Source organism: Mus caroli, chromosome 8 (assembly GCF_900094665.2).
Source record: "Mus caroli chromosome 8, CAROLI_EIJ_v1.1, whole genome shotgun sequence".
Classification (NCBI taxonomy): domain Eukaryota; kingdom Metazoa; phylum Chordata; class Mammalia; order Rodentia; family Muridae; genus Mus; species Mus caroli.
The window spans coordinates 37417304-37432870 of NC_034577.1; the positions used below are offsets into that span (position 1 = coordinate 37417304).

Below are 15567 nucleotides of genomic sequence, written 5' to 3' on the forward strand. Positions count from 1 at the left end.
AGAGAGAGAGAGAGAGAGAGAGAGAGAGAGAGAGAGAGAGAGAGAGAGAGAGATTAAAATATCTACACATAAATACCTGAAGGAAGTTTTGTAGGATACATTTTATTATCATTATTATTTTGTTTTGATTTAAGCATGGCATCTTCTTCAGATTTTGCAAGTCTGAAGATCAGAGATCCTGTTATTTTCTAGTGAGATTTTTATCACCAGACTCTCAGTCTGGCACCGATCTTTTTAGGATTTTTTCTTTAATTCACGAATGCCATACAAAGCAATAAAGCCAAGCACATACATAATTATAAAAGCTAGGAAGTACATACTCCAATTGGAAGGAGATAAAGGCACTGGAGGTGGTCCACTGTCTAAACTACCTCCATGGCCACGTAGTTGACAGTCTGGTGGTTCCCATGTGTTATTACAATGGCAGTGGTTCTTATTGTTGCAGACTCCTTGCATATGGCATAACTGTGGTGTACAGTTACTTACCAGAACAGACTTGCTGACACACTTTCTATCAACACATAAATAGTCTGGCCCACAAGCTGTGCCATCACTCACTGCTCCAACGTCATCAATGGTGATCCCAAAATGATAGTCCATACTCCAGCAGGTGACATTACTGAAGTGAGTATAATGCACTGTCTCATGGTTTCTCCTTTGGGGAAGTTGTATCACATTCTTACACTGAATTCGCCCACAGAGTACATCAGCGAGTTGGCATCTTCTATACGTAGAGCTATCATTGCCACAGTTCCCAAAGCGGTCACCCTGTCTGTTCATTTCCATGTAGCAAATTTCATCTGCACTTCGACTTCCATTGCCAAAAATCTTCCGACACTGTTTATCACGTTGTTGACATTCCATTTTATAGCAAAAACCCTTACCACTGCAAGGGATTCCGTCTGCTTTATACACATCTTCTGGACACTCACCTGAAGTTCCATTGCACCACTCTGGAAGGTCACACTCATTTTTCTCTTGTCTACACACAGTGCCTGTTTTAAGGAACTGGCAATTTTTGCAACAAAGTCCAAAAGCACATTGAGCACCAGGTTTGAGAACACAGTTGCTGCTACAGCAAGGATCTTGTAAACAGGATTCAGAGTTCCCACAATCACACTCCTCTCCTTCTTCAACCAAGTTGTTGCCACACATTGTTGACATCAGGTTTATTGTTTTTAGTGCATCTGGAATATCATACAAGCAACTTCTTTTGGTAACAACTGAAAACATTTCTTGATAACTACAGTTACTGAATTTTGGAGAATTCGATTTATATGGGGCCATTATGCAGCTACTTAACCCACATGTGCATGCACTTCCATCATGCATCATGCCCAAGTTATGACCCATCTCATGTGCTATGATGAATGCCATATCTGATAACGAATCAGTAAGAAAACTGTTAACTGCACAGTTATAAGTTAAACAAACTGTACCTACATTAGCTAACCCTAAATATATACCATAACCACGTCTGACAAAAAGGTGTATGATATCATGTCTAACACGATTGCCAATCGTTTTTATCTTCCATTTACAGAATGCACCTAGGACCTTTGACATTTCTTCTTCTACATTGATAAGATTATTTTGACTCCACACTTCAAGTTTGGTTAAAACCACATCAGTCTCTATTTGAAGATAAAAACCATTTAATATATTGACTACTTGCAACATTTCTTGAATACAAGTCGTGGTATTGTTATTTCTATGAACATATCGATTATGATCTATTACTACAAAATAATCAATAAACCTGTGATGGGTCCACCAATTTTCATAGGGGATTTGCAAAAGAGTGGAGGCATTGCTTTCTTGAAGCTTCATTTGTCGTGCTATTTCCTCTTCTGATAACCCACATCTCATGGGAGATGGTTCTGACTCCCCATTGTCCATTTTGTAAGCCAGATGTTCAAATGTTGATGTTGAGCTCTTGGGCATGATTTCATAAATCGTGCCATTTATTTCTAGTGTGCCTTGCAAACTCCCAAAACAGGTATTGACAATGACCATGGATTCTGGGTCTTCATCCACGTAGCCATGGTAGTAGCAGTCATTCTGCACAAAAGGCTGTTCTACAAGGAGATCACCTTGATCACTATAAGTGAATAATAAGAAGTTTCTGGATATCAAGTTTTTCTTGGGTTTCATAGTGATTATGTGCCTCTTCCCCCCAATGTTCAGGCTATAGGACAGCCAACCTGGTGAAATATTATTTCCTTTAGTGACAGTGACCCTCAAGGGTATCACTACTTCTGGAAGGCTATTGTACTTAGCATGTCCAATTGATGACCATGCAGAGAAGAAGAACATCTTCCACAGGCAGAACTTAAAGAACATGTTCCTTTTATGGACCAGGGCCTTAGCCCCAGTCATTATATCCTATTAGAGAGCCAAGGAGGAGCTTGATAAGTCCTTGGTGTCCCAGTCCTCACTTTGTGTGGTTGCAGGCAGCACTGATGTCTTCTGACACGGTTGAGTCATAAGGGTGGTAGGACTAAAAGAAACAGGCAAATAAGGGCAAACATAGCTATTGGCAAATCATGGTCAAGTTATGTTAGATGGCATAACTGCATAGAATGGGTTAAAATCAATTAATCATTGTTCCAAGATATTTCAACATTCTGCTTCCATTTTTCCTTAGATATGATTGTATACACTTTGGCCTTATGCTGAGCAATGAACTGGTCTATGGGTTGAATTTGGAAATGAGTTTCATTCTCACTGGAGACAATATGCCATTAGTAGTCATTTTATTGTAATATTCATTATGTGAACTCATAGCTATAGATATCCTCCTAGGTCATATGACTTATTTATCTAAACATAAACATTAGAAATATGGGTTCCATAGCATGACTTAAATTCAATCTGAACAAATTGGTGAGCTTCCTTTTTTTTTTTTCTTTTTTACTATTGAAATCATGAGCAACTTATAGGCAGTCCATCACTACAGCTTGTAATAGGTATATGACTTATGGGTAAGATTATTGTCATCTTTATACTGGAAGCAAATAGGGCATTTTTATATATATATGAAAGCTTGCCTAAATGTTGAAGTCCCAAGTTTACTACCATCTAGTAATACAGTATCTATGTTATTTTTCCATAACTATGTGGTATCATCATCAATAGTGTTTTAGCTTTACCTGTACCTTTGTACTTATAGCATTAGCAATATCCTATAGTGATTGATAATTTCCTTGGCCAACAGCTCAAAAACATGTAATCCATTCTAGGTATTGGAGATAATTTTAGACAGCTTAATTTGAGGCATAGTCTTTCTCTTTATAATCAACTTGAATTAAAAATATATGTATATAAATAACACACACACACATATACATATATATATATATATATATATATATATATATATATATATTCTCTCTATGCCCCTGCTTCTAAAGTTGTAGGTTTTACTATCAGTTATCCCTCAATCCCTCATCATATATTTCTGCCTTATCCAGTCCTCCCATCATCCATGACTGTTAGTCATCCTGCTATAATTTTCTTCTATATATTTTTCTGGGACTATCTTCCACTTCTTCATTCCTTACTAGACAGATAACCTCTTTGTGTATGAGAAATGATACATAGACAGCGAAGTCCAAAATGGTAACATTCAAGTCTAAGAGAAATATACAATGTTTGTCTTACCTTCCTTGTGATGATTGTTTCTAGCTCCATCAACTTATAAGCAAATTACATGTTTCTTAATAGTTGAATAATAGTCCATTGTGTAAATGTACTACATTTCATTATCTCATCATCAAGGATGTCCTTCTGGGCTCTTTGCCATTTATGACTGTTATGAATAGGGAAGCTCTGAACATGGATGAGTAATTATTCCTCCAGTGAAGTGTTGAGTCCTTTGGTTATATGTTCAAGGATCAGACAGATATATCTTGCAGTAAATGTCTTTTCCTATATTTGAGGAATCTCTATTCTGACTTCCTTATTAGTTGCACTAGTTTTTACTCCTCCAAGCACTAAGTAATTGTTCCTGTTACCTCACTGCTCTCAGTATGTGCTATTTTTAATTTTGTTAGTTTTATCCATTGTGACTGGAATAAAATGAAATTTGAAAGCATTTTAAAGTTTTCTTTTGAAAGTGGGGTACATCTGGAAGCTTAGTTCATAAAAAAATCTTCCTTGAGACTTCCTCCTCTTTCTCTTTCTCTTTCTCTTCCTACTCCTCTTCCTCCTTCTACTTTTACTTCTTCATTTTTGTTATTATTTATCTCCTTATTTGCTTGTTCCTTTTTGTTCTTTTGAGACAGTTTCTATGTTCTGTCCTGTCTGTCATAACCCTCACTGTGTAGACCAGGTTAAAAAATACCTCCTTCCCCGAAATCCAGCTGTTAGGATTTTTCTCAATTAGTGATCAAGGATGGGAGGGCCCATTGTGGGTGGTGCCTTCCCTGAACTGGTGGTCCTGGATTCTATAAGAAAGCAGGCTGAGCAAGCCAGGGGAAGCAAACTAGTAAGTAACATCCCTCCATGACCTCTGCATCAGCTCCTAATTCCTGACCTGTTTGAGTCCCAGTCCTGACTTCCTTTGGTGATGAGCAGCAATGTGGAAATGTAAGCTGAATAAATCCTCCAAAAACTTCTTCTTGGTCATGATGTTTGTGCAGGAATAGAAACCCTGACTAAGACGGTAGATAACAGAGAGAACAATGTTCTACTACTTGAGAAACCATCACACTGAAGAAGCATCCTAACATTTGTCACTCCTTAACAATATGAGAGGAAGTTTGATAATGAGTACAGCATGTTGTAGAGGTTCTAGACTCTGCATTTTCCAGACAATGAATTTATTCTATTTAGTAATACAGTTCATTTGTTCTACCTAATGATACCATTATAGAAAATTATGAAAGAGTGAAAACACAAGGTCAATTATGTGCTGTTTAGAAACAAAGTGTTATAACATCTAAATGAGAAAGAGTTGGAAAGCCTAACAGGGGCATAGGGCAGAAGGAAGGATCATCAGGGAGCTATGGCACATGTCTTTATTTCTGGAACTGGGGAGGCAGAGGCAGACAGATCTCTGAGTTTCAGGCCAACCTGGTCTACACAGTGAGGGTTATGACAGACAGGACAGAACATAGAAACTGTCTCAAAAGAACAAAAAGGAACAAACAAATAAGGAGATAATTAATAACAAAAAATGAAGAAGTAAGAGTAGAAGGAGGAACAGGAGGAAGAGAAGGAGGGAGAGAAGGAGAAAGAGGAGGAGGTCTCAAGGAAGAATATGTTTATGAACTAAGCTTCCAGATGTACCCCACTTTCAACAGAAAACTTTTAAATGCTTTCAAATTACATTATATTCCAGTCACAATGGACAAAACTAACAAATACTATAATTCAAAGAAAAAGTCATTATCAAACTGGGTAAAACTCTTTACCAATTGTAAATCTGATAAAATGTCATTACATAGAATATCCAAACAACTACAAAGAAACAAACCCAGAAAAGGCCAAAACCAAACACAAACACTGAACATCAGGACAACAAGTAAACTAATTATAATCATGGAATAGAATGAAAGAGTTCTCATAAGGTAGAATAAAATGGTTGTACAACATTTAAAAGGTTAAAGCTCTGAAGACCACAGGACATCCAAATGACAACTATTTTGAGATATTGTATTACTCAAGCCAGAATGGGCAAGGTCAATAAAACAAATGACAGCAGGTGCTAGAGAGGATATAGTTAAAGAATAATGTTCATTCATTACTTATATGCACACAGGCTGATAGAGCCACTGTTTAAATCAGTATGAAGGTTCCTCAGAAAGCTGGAATGATTGACCACAAGATCCAACTCTACCATGCCAGAGCATCTATTCAAAGTACTTATCTTTCTACAGAGGTACCTATTTATCCATGTTCACTGAAGTTCTAGTCTTTGTCGCCAGAAATCTAAAACAGCATAGATGTCCCTCACCTTTTAAATAGATGATGAAAATATGAAATATTTCTGTATGTCATACTGCTCAACAGTTAAGAAAAATGTAATTATGACATTTGTAGGTATGTAGTTAGGACTAGAAACAATTATCCTGATGGTAGTAATCCAGAAACAAAACCGGGGCATGATTTTTCTTCTCTAGGGGATAGCCCTTCAACCTGTCTGCTTCATTTAGACTATCCACATAATTTAGGAAGCTAGTTAGGTGCCAGAGAGGAGGAGGGAATCTTCCAAGATTCAGAAATGGAGCACAGTGTTATAAAGACATAAAGAGAAATTTAGAAGAGAGGGCTGAACTGGAGAATTGATGGGAGGACAATATCTACGGAGTGATATGAGGAGGGATAACTAATACTAAAAGCCTTTTGAAAATCTGTATAGAATCTAACTATAGCAGCTTTCTAAACTTGTATTTATATAAATGGAATTTAAATGGAGTTACTCTAAGGTAAGGAATCCAATGCCTGAAATTATCATTATATACTATAGAATTAAACAGTCAGCAGCATAAGTAAACTATATATTTTTTGAATTGTTGTCTAAAAGGGTTCCATAGACAATCCTAATCTTATATTGACAGCTAATAGGTTATCCTTCACAACATTATGGTACGATTCTATTTCTGAACATACCACATACTTACACAAAGACACAGGGAAAATGAATTGGTGTCCAACTAGAATCTTCTTTCCTATTGATTAGTGTTCATAGGGCTTGGAGTTACTCTGAATGCTGCTTAGGAGAAAAGTAGCCATTAGTCCCACAAACTACTAACCCTGTTAGCTATAATAGCCTGCTGGCACAGTACAGGCACTAGTGCAATAGGACTCCCAATGTTATGGGTATAACCAACCAATTTTTATTGTCTTTAAGGCCCTTTCCATAAGAACAAACCCATACCTGACATGGCTAAAGTGGTTAAGAACCTGATACTAGGTCAACTATGCATCTGAGGGAAGCCCTACAAGAAACATTCTGCTAAATGAGCATAGCAATAAAATGACTCCTGGCCATTTTCTATGCCCACAGATCACTGAAATCACTGGTTTCTCATCACAGAAGCTTCGTATACCAACTAACAGAGAGACCCACAACTGGGCATCATGCAGAGAGTCAGAGACTTTGGAGTACTCAATCCTAAATGGTATTCCTGTGTTATACTTGTGACCTCAGTGTCTTGGGATCTATGCAGAGGAAGAGGCAAGAAGAGTATAAGAGCCAGATATAGCAAAGACTCCAAGGAAACAACATAGTCCAGACACAGCTAGACCGATGTACACATGAATTTATAGAGTTGTAGATACCATACCCTAATTTTACATGCTTTCAAAGCAAACAAAATCCCTGAGTGGATAATGGGAAATGAAGACAATGTGTGTGTTAGGGTTTTATTGCTGTGAAGGGACACCATGGCCACAGCAACTCTTATAAGGAAAACTTTTAATTGGGACTGTCTTACAGATTTAGAGGTTTAGTCCATTATCATCTTGGCAGAAGCCATAGAGGCATTCTTGGCAGACAACAAGAAGAAAGAGACTGGGCCTAGCTTGAGCATTTGAAACCTCAAGCCATCCCCCTGCACCAGTGACATACTTCCTCTAACAAGGCCATATCTACTCCAAAGAGTTCATATCTCCTAATAGTGAACAAGGAATCAGACACATGAGTCTATGTGGACAATTCCTATTCAAAAGGACACTATATTCCACTGCTAATTAAGAAGTTATGTGTAAATAATAACTTCTGGGTCATAAATAATCAGTTTTCTTTAGTAGAATGACCCTGGGTATATCAACCATAGCCAAGAGGGCAAATAGCTGGCCAACACAATGTAGACTCCACCGTTTTGTCTTGTTTTGGCGTCTCTGTGTTATATAAAGGACTTTAGTTTTGTTAGAATTTGCTTATTTTCTCTCTCTTTTTAAAGGAAACAATATGAATTGGGGATATTTGTCCAGGGGGATATCTGGAACTATTTTGTTGAATGCAACGATAAAGACATATTTTTGTCTGATAAGTGAAAAAATAATAATATTAAAGCAAACAAACTAGTTTGAGTTTAGAAAAAGGGCCCAGTGGATGAAGTGCTTACAGTAGTATAACACACAAAATTTAGATTCACAGAGCCCACAGAGGTTGAGGAGCTTAATGACATTTGTCAATACTAGCTCTTTGAAGTGAGAGAGGCCAAGAAGTTTCTGTGTGTTACTTGCTAGTATAAATCGAGAGTATCAGATTCTATAAGATACTATGTCTCAAAAGCTAAAGAAGAATATTATATAGGAACACACCAGGAGCTTCAGGAAGGTGTGGAAAAATATATTCCATACCTTCCTGAAGGTCCTCTGTCTCTCCCTCTCTCTCTCTCTCTCTCTCTCTCTCTCTCTCTCTGTGTGTGTGTATAAATTCACGAAATATATTTAAGTAAAACATGATGATTCCTATCACATACTAACTTCATACTAACACCCATACTAACTAGAGAGAATGCAGAAAGCAACAAGCTAAACAAGGAAATGACAGAAGTGTCCCAATATGCCTGGAAGCTGACTCCTCATCAGAAATCCTAAGGGGAGGAGAACATACAAGAGATCATCCTTGAGCCTAAGGGAATAGAACTGCCATTGAAGACTCTTGTATGAATATCAGTGGAGATGGCTCAGTGGCAGAGAACACTTACTGCTCTTGCTATTCCTTCTGTTAACCCACATCTCATGAGAAATGATTCTGACTCATCACTATTCATCTTTTAAAGCAGATGTTCATATGTGGAAGTTGAGATCTTGGGCATGATTTTGTAAGTTCTGTCATTTTTCTCTAGTGCCTAGAAAACCTTCCCAAACAAATTTTGGTAGGTTCTGGGTCTTCATCCACATGTCCATGGTAGTAGGAGCCATTTTGCACAAAAGGAGATTTCAAGATTACCTTGGTTACTGTAGTGAGAAGTTTCTGGATATCAAGTATTTCTTGGGCTTCATAGCGATTATGTGTCTCTGTCCCCCAAAGTGTAGGGTAACCTGAGGAAATATTATTTCTGGTAATGACAGTTATCCTCAAGGGCATCACTACTTCTGGAAGGCTACTGTATTAAGCACATATAGTTGTCGACCATGCAGAGAGGAAGAACATCTTCACACAGGCAGAACTTAAGGAACTTTTATTGTCCAGGGCCTTAGCCCCAGTCATTATATCCTCTTAAAGAGCCAAGGAGGAGCTTGTGAAGTCCTTGCTCTCTTAGTCCTCAGTATGGTTGCAGTCAGCATTAGTCTTTAATGATTCGTAAGAGCAGCAGGACAAACAAAAAGTAAAACTAAAACAAAAGCTAGGTAGATAAGGTCAGATGTAGCTATAGGTAAATCAAGGTCAAGTCAGGTTAGAGAAGAAAAAAGTAGAGAATGATTAAAATTAAAGTGTTGTAAAATATACTTGTTCCTGTACAGATATAGTTCTCATACTATACCACTCACAGCTTTTAGTAACATGTACTCTTTTCCACATTGTTTCTGAATGTCTGAATTGTTGACTGTTCATCAAGTGTAATTGAAAACGTCCTTAGCTGAAAATTAAGTATATGTAAGTATATATACACATATATGTACATTTATGTATGTATGCGTGTGTGTGTGTGTGTGTGTGTGTGTGTGTGTGTGTGTGTGTGATGTGATTCAAATTCTAACCCCCCCAAAATGCTTCCCTGGTTATTAAGTACATTTATATGCTCCTTTCTGTCTGCGCTTGTTATTGCCATGGGTGGCACAAATTTCTCTGTGGGTATCATTCACATGTGTATTTTACATTTTATTCCTTGTTATTATGATGACTATCTGAGTGTGTACACTAGAGCAGATGTGAAGCTTGTGGGCACATTAATTTGTGTGTGGAGCGCATGGTTCTTCCTGGCTAGTAAGTCCTTGAAAACTACACACCCTGCTTAGGTAGTTACTTCTCACAGTTCAATATCTTATTTATTTGTAGTACTTGTGTAGATATAATCATGTTTTCATGTTTCTTTTTGCAGAGGCCATGAATTGCTTTTTGATGCAGAGCTGGTCACTGATAGGGGAAATAATAACTGTTTAGCAAGCCTTAGCAGTCCACATCTGTCTGCCTCCTCATTGCTGGCCTTGAAGGCACAGGCCACAAACCAGACTTTTCACCTTGGTTCTGGGGATCATTGTCATGTCTGTATGCTTGTGAAACATTCATTTTACTGAATGAGCGCTCTCTCTTTTCTGGCCTCATTATCTTCACTGTACTGTTATTTGGAAAAAGAAGTTAAAAGATATAATGCATTACCATATAAGGTGCTAAGAACCTCTCCCTTAAGTAGAAGAATAAATAAAAGACATCTGAGGGCAAGGTAATGAAACTGTCATTAAAACTCTTACATGCTGGGTCACTATCCATGAGTGCTTTGACTTAGTTTTAGTAATTATAGCATTTTGAGTTCTGGTGTGAGGAAAATAATTATTTTGTGTAGCATTGTCAGGATTGGCTTCTGTTGCGAGATGCATAAGAGCCAGGTGAAGACAGATGAAGGATTTATAGCCTCTTGTGAATTCTCACACAACAATCTTTATTCCTTAGATGGGTTTTAAAATATTTTGTGGGCAAGACCATAACAAGAAAAAGAACATGGGCATCCCTTCGTCCGATGATAAGCCGTTAGGTAATACAGGAGAGAAGCACAATCCTGACAACAAACAACAGAAACTGAGGGAATCCAAAAGGTTATTGAGCCTTCAGGACAACTTGACCTACACAAGGTGATCTCCCTTGAAGCTAAAGAAACCAGAATGTAAGGCTGTGAAGGACCTTTTGCTAGTAAAAAGTCAGTAGAATTCTGGTTGGTCAGAACAAACCCTTACCCTCAGATATGATAGAATGAGTGATTTGCTAGCTATGAATTTGTAGTTATTTGCTTTGTGTCCCCCAGTTAGGTTTATTTTATAAAAGCTACAGATCCTTGAATCTGCTGGAGGGGGGAGTTCTGAACTGTGAGGTTTCAATGAGGGGAGAACCAAGGATGTGAAAATAAATAGGACAGAAAGCCTTTATAAGCTGATGGCTCATACCAGAAATTTGTTAAGGAGCACTGTCTTGTGCACTGCTTACATTTAGAAACATGGACAAAATCAGCAGAAACCTATGTCAAATGGGACAGAGTCAGCAGGAAGTTGATCAAGCAATGTTGTGCAAAGGGAACGAACACAAGCGTTCTCTAGTGTGTCATACAGAGTGCACACAATGGCTTTGGGACTGATAACTACCGCCTTTCAGGGGAAAAGTAGAGTTTCTAGAGAGTGAAAACTTGAATCCCTTGAGGACCTGGACCCAGTACCAGAATTAAAGTTCCTTTTATCCTTTCAAAGCCTTGGTTTGGGACCAGGGTTAAATTAAACATTTTGAGAATCATATTGATGAGGCCATTTAAGGTGTTCAGCAGACCAGACACCTGGTATGGAATGGTGTAGTGGAAGCAAAACAGAAGGAACCTGTGGGGATGGGGTGGGTATTGGGGGTATGCTAGAACTTAGCTACAAGTAAGCTGGGTTGGCAGATTATGCTGAGGCCCTGTCACTATTTTGAGGACAGGCTGTCTGACTTTAAATTATCTTTTAACATTAAATAGGGAATATCAATTTTATTTTCAAAGAAAACAGGATTTGCTTATATTTATTTTATCCATCATATATTTGTAAACATCTGCATGATCTCATTTTATAGACAAAGTTGATTAATGATTAGGTGTCAGGACCTATCATTTTCTGTTATATATTTTCAGGAAATAATATCCACACTTTAATTACCTTCCTAGATTGGTAAAGGGAAATGATGAAACTCAAGGTTCAGCATAGGACAAAGTGTCCCCTTACTCTATAATGAGAAAGCCTCACCCCTGAGATGACCAAGGGTGCTAACCAGAATATGTAGCTTTCTGTACTGGAACTAGGGATTAAAGGGAAGAAGGCATGTATTGTTGTGCAGAGTATTGAAGAATGTCCCATTGGCTGTGGGAAGCTAATCTTCAAGAGCCGAGTTGGATGCTGAAATTTCTGGCATCAGTGGAGGGCTTAGATAATAGCAATCAGAATTTTGGGTGTGATGTTTCCTAGTTGTGATAAATTTCTAGAGTTGACAATAGTGTTATGTTGGCTTGATTTATGCCCGTTGGCTGAGAAAATGCCACATAATATCAGGATGTAGAACATGTAGAAGTACCTGTAGAACATTTTCTTTTATTTAATAACTGATGGAGGGCCCAGCCCATTGTTGCTGATATTAGGGTGTTGATCCAAAATGGCAGTGGGTCCTACCCTGTTTAAGTTCCTGCCATGACTTCCTTTGATGATAGACAGTGATAAGGAAGTGTAAGAAATATGCCCTTTGCTCATCAGGTTGTTTGGTTATAGTGTTTCATTACAGCAACAGTACACTTAACCGGAGAGGTTTGTTGGGGGAATTTTGAACTCTGTGTGAAGATCCCTTGCAGGATGAAATCTACTTATACCATGAAGGAGAGAGCTGAAACTACAGCAACCATGAGATGGACCTAAATTATTCTCTCTGGTTTCCAATTTCAATCTAGCTCTCCTAGGAGCAGATTTTAGTAGACAGGAGTTGCCACCAGGAAATGGGATTTGGAGACTACCTCTGAGTGTGTGTGTACAAAACAATAGAAAGGGAGAGGGGTTTAATGCTGTGACAAACCAAATGGAAAGAAACACATTCAAAGGGCCATGGTTTGGGCCTATGCTATAGGATGCAGACACAAATTCTGTTGAAAAATAAGGTAACAGATTGCTTACAATAAAGAAAGGTGGGAATGCATCTGACTTCCTTTTATTTGGTGGTAAATGCTTTTGATATTCAAACAAGGGTAACTGGTCTCTAGCACTTCTGGCCTGTGATTCCAGATACACCCATAGTGATATTCTTACAGTGAGAAGTCTTTGCAGTAATAGATGAAGTTTCAGAAGGAATAATGTTTTATTCTTTTTTCTTTTTTGATTCCCTTTTTGATCCCCTTTTGATTCCCTTTTTGGTTCCCTTTTTGGTTCCCTCTTTTGTTCCTCTTTTGGTTCCTCTTTTCTTGATTCCCTTTTGGATTTCCTTTTACTTTTATTACGTTCCACACTTGATGTTTTAGGTGAAATGTGAGCATTAGGTTCTGGTTCTCTTACTGCTGTTCCTTTTTGGGGTGATGCTATCACCAAAATTAGCAAAATTAAAAAGAACATTCCAATAATAAAAGGAATAATAAGCCCCACCAGGATTTTACCTTTATCAGATTTCCTCTTGCTAGGTAATGTCCCAGAAGATGGTCCACTGTCTATACTACCTCCTAAGCCAGGTAGTCAACAGTCTGGTGGTTCCCATATGACATCACAATGGCAGTGGTGTTTATTTGCAGACACCTTGCATATTGCATAGACTTTCTGAACAGTTACTAAACAAAATAGACTTACTGACACACTTTCTTTCAATGCATATATGTTCTGGTCCACAAGCTGTGCCATCGTCCACTGCTCCGCTGTCCTCTATAGTACTACCAAAATGATAGTCCATAGTCCAGCAGGTGAAATTATTGAAGTCAGTTCAATGCAGTGTTTCATCGTTTCTCCTAAGTGGAATCTCTTCCACATTACCACACTGAATTTTTTCCACAGAGTACATCAGCCATATTGCATCCTATGTTGTTAGAGCTACTTTTACCACAGTTACCGAAATGGTCACCCAGTTTGTTAATTTCCATATAGCAAACTTCATTTGCACTCCTGGGTTCCTTGCCAAAAATCCTCTTACACAGTGTCTCACATTCATGACATGTCATTTTATAGCAATAACCTCCACCTGAGCAAGGGCTTCCATTCACTATGTACACATCTCCTGGACACTCAGCTGAAGTTCCATTGCACCACTCTGGAAGGTCACACTCATTTTTCTCTTGTCTACACACAGTGCCTGTTTGAAGGAACGGGCAATCTTGGCAACAAAGTCCAAAAGCACATTGAGCACCAGGTTTGAGAACACAGTTGCTGCTACAGCATGGATCTTGTAAACAGGATTCAGAGTTCCCACAATCACACTGCTCTCCTTCTTCAACCAAGTTATCCCCACATATGGTCGGCATCAGGTTTGTTGTTCTTAGTGCATCTGGAATATCATATAAACAACTTATTTTGGTAACAACTGAAAAGATTTCTTCATAACTACAGTTGCTGAATTTTGGAGAATTTGATTTATATGGGGCCATTATGCAGCTTTTTCACCTACAAGTCCATGCACTTACGTCATTCAGCATGCCCAGGTTATGACCCATCTCATGTGCTATAGTGAATGCCATGTCTGACATTGAATCAGAGATGAAACTATTAACTCCACAACTATTTTGTGTACAAACTGTACCTACAAAAGCTAATGCTAAATACATATCATATCTGGGTCTGACAAAAAGGTGTATGATATCATGTCTAATGCGATTGCCTATGCTATTTTGCTTCCAACTGAAGAAATCATTTAGGACATTGCATATATTTTTGTTCTACATTGACATGGTTATTTTCATTCCACACTTCAAGAGTGGTTAAAACCACTTCAGTATCTATTTGAAGGTAATAACCATTTATTCCATTGACTATTTGCAACATATCTTGAGTACAAGCTGTGGCATTGCTATTTCTATGAACATAGTGTTTGTTGTCTATTACCACAAAATATTCAATCATTCTACAGTGGATCCACCAATTCTTATATGGGTTTTGTAAAAGTGTGGAGTCATTGCCTTTTTGATGCTTCATTTGTCTGTCATGGTATTTCCTCTTCTGTTAAGCCACATCTCATGCAAAATGATTCTGACACCCCACTGTCCATTTTGTAAGCCAAATGTTCAAATGTTGAAGTTTACCTCTTGGTCATGATTTCATAAGTTGTGCCATTTATCTATAGTGTGTCTTGCAAACTCCCAAAACTTGTAACAATGACTGAGGATTCTGGGTCTTCATCCCCATAGCCATGGTAGTAGCAGTCATTCTGCACAAAAGGCTGTTCTTCAAGGAGATCACCTTGCTGAGTGTAAGTTAATAGTATGAAGTTTCTGGACATCAAGTTTTTCTTGGGTTTCATGGTGATAATGTGTCTTTCTCCTCCAAATTGCAGGGTATAGGACAGCCAGCCTGGGGAAGTATGTTTTCTAGTACCAGTGACCATCAAGGGTAACACTGCTTCTGGAGGGCTACTGTATTCAGCATGTCCAGTTGGTGACCATGCAGAGGGGAAGAGCAATATCAACAGGAGAGATGAAGAAGCATCACCATTTTATGCATCATGGTCTCACCCACAGACTCCAGAAAGCATCGCTCTCCTTGTCCTTACTTTGTCTCATTGAATGCAACATTGGCTTTTACTGATGTGTCTTCTAATAGAATAGAGAAGTCAGAGCAGCAGGACTAAAAGAAAATGAAATCAAGGGCAAACATGGTTATAGGCAATTCATGATAAAGTTAGGCTAGAAGATAAAACAGGAGATATTGGGCTAAAAATCAGTTAGTGACAGTTTCAAAGTATACCAGCAATGTTCACAG

General features: G+C 38.2%; 1 protein-coding gene and 1 pseudogene across 2 annotated transcripts; both read right to left on the reverse strand.

The window, feature by feature from the left end:
• Positions 1-82: 82 nt before the first annotated feature.
• Positions 83-13323, reverse strand: LOC110300269 (disintegrin and metalloproteinase domain-containing protein 26A-like). 2 transcript variants are annotated; one of them, XM_021170372.2, is made up of 3 exons: positions 13266-13323; positions 6627-6715; positions 83-2500 (listed from the first exon to the last, which is right to left on the reverse strand). In XM_021170372.2, the coding sequence occupies exon 3, from the start codon at positions 2377-2379 to the stop codon at positions 235-237; it is 2145 nt and encodes a 714-aa protein (XP_021026031.1). In that variant the 5' UTR covers positions 2380-2500; positions 6627-6715; positions 13266-13323; the 3' UTR covers positions 83-234. The 2 variants fall into 2 exon arrangements, with proteins under 2 accessions (XP_021026031.1, XP_021026032.1); XM_021170373.2 differs by lacking the exon at positions 6627-6715 and having other exon boundaries at positions 167-2500; positions 13266-13304.
• Positions 6654-15301, reverse strand: LOC110300270 (annotated as a pseudogene).
• Positions 15302-15567: the final 266 nt, after the last annotated feature.